The following is a 6,000-nucleotide window of genomic DNA, read 5'->3' on the forward strand; positions in this document are numbered from 1 at the left end:
TAATACTGCTGCAATGGGCTCATAGGGATTTTTGCAGAGCAGAATGCTGCGACTTGTAGAGAAATGGACCAGTTTAAATCACATACATGTAATACTGCTGCAATGGGCTCATAGGGATTTTTGCAGAGCAGAATGCTGCGACTTGTAGAGAAATGGACCAGTTTAAATCACATACATGTAATACTGCTGCAATGGGCTCATAGGGATTTTTGCAGAGCAGAATGCTGCGACTTGTAGAGAAATGGACCAGTTTAAATCACATACATGTAATACTGCTGCAATGGGCTCATAGGGATTTTTGCAGAGCAGAATGCTGCGACTTGTAGAGAAATGGACCAGTTTAAATCACATACATGTAATACTGCTGCAATGGGCTCATAGGGATTTTTGCAGAGCAGAATGCTGCGACTTGTAGAGAAATGGACCAGTTTAAATCACATACCTGTGAGAAGAGAAATAAACAGAAGATCAGTCCATATTCAGGGAAATTCATGCAGGATAACTGTTTTATAACTGTTCTTTATAAGTAAATCCACTTTGTATATTTCCCACTTAGTAGATTTCTCAGTTAGAGAACTGCCCAGGCAGAAATAGAAAATTCATGTAGATATATGTGAACACGACTATAAATTAATTGAAGAAGAGAGCATTTTTTTACTGCAATTTTTAACAGCGTAAGGGCCGATTCCGTCGGCATAGTTTGGGCCAATATGGCCGATAATGATCCAGCCAATCAAAATAATTTATTGTTGATAATCTTGGTCATCGGGAGGTATGGAGTGCTATGGTATGGGGACAGCTGCCCGGTTTCCAGTGGTTTAGTGTAAGTGCTACTTGCTTCCTTTTTACTGCTGACTACTTTTATCAATTGTCACATGAGACAAGAGCTGGATTATCAGCATACTGGTGAAACGAGCGTTGGCGCACACACACGAGTATAGCCCGGGGGAGACTTAGACAGTGTAGCTATGAATTTACATTCTGATGTTTCTACATGTTGTTCTTTGATGTTGGAAATAGTTAATGTGTTTAAAAGTAATTGCAGCTTTAACACTTGAATCATTATCAAATAGCTCAATTATCATCTTCCATCCTCGTGCACCTTCACCCTTGTTAAGAATCAGCACTTCACTTACTACTTTTAAACATTAACGGGACATCTGGCTCCAAAAGAGGGGCGGAAGCACAGTTCAAAGGTGAAAAAGGGGAGCCACACCCAGTGTCACCAACTGCCATTCCACACAGACTCACTGGCAGTTGGTGTGGTTCCCCTATTTACATTTCGAACTGTGCTGCAGCCCCACCTCTGGAGCCACCACTGTTTTTCTCCCTTAACAGGACATGTCGACCTGTTCATGTGTTGACCATTTTCATGTCAACCTTACTTTGTGTCTACCTTTATCCATGTCAACCTTGTGCATGCCAACATTTTGGTGTTGGCCTAGGCACGGACAACCTGATAACTGGCACGGCCTATGTGATGTCATCCCATCACAACTGCTGATGTGAAGAAGAGAGGAGATGAAGCTGCTGGAGGGGCAGAGACAAATATGTGTATAGAGGGCACTTATTGTGGACATTATGGACCTAATTCTGGTTGAATCAGTCCTCCGTGCACATGCCCTACAGGGTAACCTGGAAAACGTGAACTGTTGGGGGATCCAGAGGACCGAGGTTGAGAACCACTGTTCTAGAAAGCGCTAAATAAATAAGAAGTAGATTCTGATTGGTTGCCCATAGCAACATCCTATCTTCAATAGAATTCCCATCTTAGTAAATGAACCCTTAAGAAGTAACTAGTGAAGTTGGTCACATTGTCGAACAATGTTTTTTTTTTAATGTATCGAGCTATAAGTTTCATCTCCTTGCATGTAGTGATTAATTAGTAATTTATGAGATAAATGGAAGCAGAAAGATTTATTGAAACCTTGAAACAAATGTAAACTGAGTAAATATTAAGATTGGTTCATTGTCTGACATTTGTCCTTGCTCGTCAGTTTTCAGTGATGGTTCATGACTTTTCTTTTCCATTGTAGGTGAAAGTCAGATTGATCCCACTTCTTCAACAATGACTACAGCGATTCTGGAATGTATCAGCACGTTATCTATTAGTGCCCAACAGTTACGTCGCTTGCCCAAGCTCGTAGAAGGTAGCTTGTTGAAGATGCCTTCTACAGTCAAAGACTCGGATGTCCCTAACCTCTTCAGAGAACCTTATATTCAGACTGGGTACAGACCAACAGACCAAAAATGGAAATACTATTTTCTAAGCCTTTTCCAGAAACACAACGAATCTGTGAATGTCTGGACTCACCTTCTGGTGGCTTTGGCTGTTCTTCTGAGGTTCAAAGCCTTTGTGGAGAGCGAGGGTTTCTCATGGGAAACATTATCCATGCCTTTAGTTCTATATGTTATTGCCTCATTGACTTATCTCACATGTAGTATGCTCGCCCACCTGCTGCAGTCCAAATCTGAGTTGGCTCATTACTCCTTCTACTTCATGGACTATGTTGGAGTTAGCATTTATCAGTATGGGAGTTCTTTGGCCCACTACTACTACAGTTCCGACCAAGCTTGGTATGACAAAGCCTGGCCTTTCTTCTTGCCGGGAGCTGCTTTTCTAGGTTGGATGTCCTGCATAGGTTGCTGCTACGCTAAATACCGCTATAGTCGGCCATATCCAGTTATGAGGAAGATCTGTCAGGTTGTCCCATCTGGCCTGGCATACATCTTGGACATCAGCCCAGTAGTCCACCGGATTGTAGCTTGCAATACAGAAGACTGCATAGACAGAGCTATTTGGTTCCACAGTCTACAGATAGTCTTCTTTGTCATTGGTGCATACTTTTTCTCTTGCCCAGTCCCAGAAAAGTTTTTCCCAGGTGGTTGCGACATCATCGGACATGGCCATCAAATTTTCCACGTTTTCCTCGGCTTGTGCACTCTCTCGCAGTTGGAGGCTGTTCTCCTGGACTACCGAGCCAGACACGAAAATTTCACCGCGAGGTACAGTCCGGAACTAACCCAAGTGTCTTGTCTCTCATTCTTCTTGCTCATCATCTGCACCGGGATATCTGCAATATATCTACGGCAAAGAGTCAAACAGAAACTGGAGGAAAAAGACTTGTAAGAAAGATATGGAACTTTTTTTTAGCAAACTTTCATAATCCAGATAATTTAGGACGTACTAATTTATTTACCACTAAAATACGGTTTTGGATGTGAAATTGGATGTGTCTAATATTGTTACCTAATGCCATTTTTTTAGTGGGTGACTTTTTGGAAGAAGCTGCTGCAAGACTCACAAAAGAAAATCTTTTTGGAAAATTGCACTTATTTAAGTCAGGCACAGGTAGATTCATTGGAAAGTCTGTTTTTTTTTTGTCTGTGCATAAGTTTCAGGCCCACTTTTGAATCCATGACCTGGGGCAGTTCTATCATTGGGATTAGAGTCTTAATTTATTGATACAATGATTTTTTGCAAGGGGTTATTTTTGGTCTTCCATGACCTACAGTATGTTTGGGGTCATTAACAACACAACCAAACGACTCAAATGAAACATTAGTAAGTTCCAAAATATCATATTAATGACACCCACCAGGTTGGCTCTTACATGGTGTCTATTATACAAGCCAAAGGGTTGATGTTTCAAGCAGTGAAAAGAGTCAAGACTTGGGCCAGTGGAGAAGTTGTCCATAACAACCAATCAGCTTTAAGGTAGCATCATTCTGTAGAATCATAGGTAGAAGCTGATTGGTTGTTAAGTGCAACTTCTCCAGTGGTCCACTCTCAACCTCCTAGTCTTGCAAATATGGAAATTGACCAGGTTCCACCCAATGTGCTACTTGTGGCTGATTTGCTAGCCACCATGACTTGTCCAGACAGCTTCAGGCAACACCTTGGTGGAGTCTGGATCAGGTTAAAATTCTCCTGGCCATCATGCCGAGAGAATGCATTAAGTACAGTGTCGGACGGTATGAAGAGGAGAAGGTAGGGTAAGAAGTTGGGGTTAAAAAAAAGACTTTACAAACCCTCAAACTTTATTAGTAACGTATTGTACTTACATCCTGTTTTAATGATAAATTAACTGGTGCTTAAAGAAAAAGTTGATGGAACTACAGGCTGGTTGAGGTGTCTAGGTTGCACTGATAGATAAAGCCTAGGTGTAATGAGACTAGCATCCAAATGAAGTCGACTGTTTTTGAAGAGGAACCCCCGAGCCACGTTCAGCCTCATTATTTGGCAATGAACGGGGGGAATTCAGCGCTGCTAACACGGTGAGTCCATTTATCTGCACATGTGAAGTCTATATATTATTATCTGCAACTGTTCTAAGACAGAAAAATGTATGTATTGGATAACTAACAGGATACATTTTAAAGAAAGTTGACTTATTTAAAAAAATATATTTTTTTTCTTAGAAAAACTGCATTTTTTGCAGCTTTCCTTCTTTGGTGCTTCCTTCGTCTGTATTCCACATTGGGGGGTTGTGCTAACTACCACTGGGACCGCCAGGGACTGTGCTAGCCCTTTGGTTTTCCTAATGATAGTGCCTGGGGGGCTGTACAGTCAAACTGACAGCAGATTACTATGGGCGGTATCCAATTATCCATGGTGAATAACCACGGCATATGGACTGGTCCAGGGCGCTCCCCGATAGCCTCAGGCATGCATAGCATAATCCCCGGTAGGTAGCCCTCATGGGACGGGATACTTTTCCTAGGTCTCCTGTGTTATCAGCCAAAAACGGGACACTTTTTATCCTGAAAAAAAGGGTTTTAATTGGATAGCCCAATATTAATTATCATTCAGAAATCAGCTTGGCTAATAGAATAGCCCATAAATGTGATTCACTTTGAATTTAAATGAGAGGGGAGCGGTTGATAGGTCGACAGTGTCCAGGTTGTCTGGTCAACACCATGTGGTCGCCAGTCGATACGGTCAAAGGTCAACAGGATTTTTTTTTTCCATACCTCACCATCCACTTGGACTCTGACTGGGAACGGAAACCTTGTCTGAAGCATGGCAAGTGAAGGGAGCCAAGCGAGAGGGTGCGGTACACTCTTTTGGGGTCTATGTGCTGCAATCTAAATATTGTCACCAAAAAATAAGGGAAAAAAGTATGTCAACCTTTTCATGTGTCAATGTTTGCTGACACTAGACACTGTAGATCTAATAGCTGTCGACCACACCCACTGCGGCAGCAGAGTCTCAGCAGAGTGAACGGGGTCATCGGCCAAATAAATTCAACTCCGATACACTTAAGCTGTGTACACACGGGGGGGGGGGGGGGGGGGGGGGGGGAGAGAGATATATTGCTCAGTGTCTCCTTTTCATCAGCGACAAGAGATGGTTGCTGATGAGAAGGAACCTCTGCTGGCGGTGCCGCAGAGGTAATCAGCTGGTCGCAGGAGCAAGCTCCTGCGACCAGCGATTAGAAAGGGGCTGAAAACGGGAGCGCGCACTTCCAATCACTGGCAATATGGTCGCCAGCGACCATATTTCCAGCGATTTCAGCCCCTATCGCCCCCGTGTGTACACAGACTCAAAATTTTGAAAAGAAAGTAAATAAATAATAAAAATAAAGTAAAATAAAATAAATCCTTTTTATTTGTAATTAGCGTTAATTGCAAGCGTGTTTGTGTGATCGGTTTGATTCTAGGGCTGGGCCCTGGGACCTTTTCAGAGCCTAATTACACTCCATGTTTTACTTTGAACTATTTTTTTTACTTTGATCCCAAAAATAAAACAAAACGATTCATGGACAGTTTATCAGCGATGTAACCTACATGGGGGTTGTCTAAAAATTCTAATCATTAATAACTTGTATGTTGTGACCAAATACAATAAAACTTTTACCCACTTTCATACTGTGTCAGTATATATTTTTTTTATACCTGGTTGTAGCCGATGTGCCCAGTTTCAACCAGGCAAAGGTTTGCCCCTTTTCACCCCCTTAGGAGTCGAATTTTGAAAAATCCCTGCTTAGCGGGTGGCTG

At 42.2% G+C, this 6,000-nt stretch overlaps 1 protein-coding gene across 2 annotated transcripts in view; it reads left to right on the plus strand.

The window, feature by feature from the left end:
- Window positions 1-5,276, plus strand: part of PAQR8 (progestin and adipoQ receptor family member 8) — a 69,069-nt gene extending 63,793 nt beyond the window's left edge. For both annotated transcript variants that reach the window (XM_083178756.1, XM_083178755.1), the window contains one exon: window positions 2,037-5,276. In XM_083178756.1, coding sequence (XP_083034882.1) covers window positions 2,069-3,130 — 1,062 coding nt within the window. In that variant the 5' untranslated portion in view covers window positions 2,037-2,068 and the 3' untranslated portion in view covers window positions 3,131-5,276. The remainder of the gene's footprint in view (window positions 1-2,036) is intronic.
- Window positions 5,277-6,000: the final 724 nt, after the last annotated feature.

The sequence above is a fragment of the Crinia signifera genome, chromosome 3 (genome assembly GCF_055691185.1).
Source record: "Crinia signifera chromosome 3, ASM5569118v1, whole genome shotgun sequence".
NCBI classification, from domain to species: domain Eukaryota; kingdom Metazoa; phylum Chordata; class Amphibia; order Anura; family Myobatrachidae; genus Crinia; species Crinia signifera.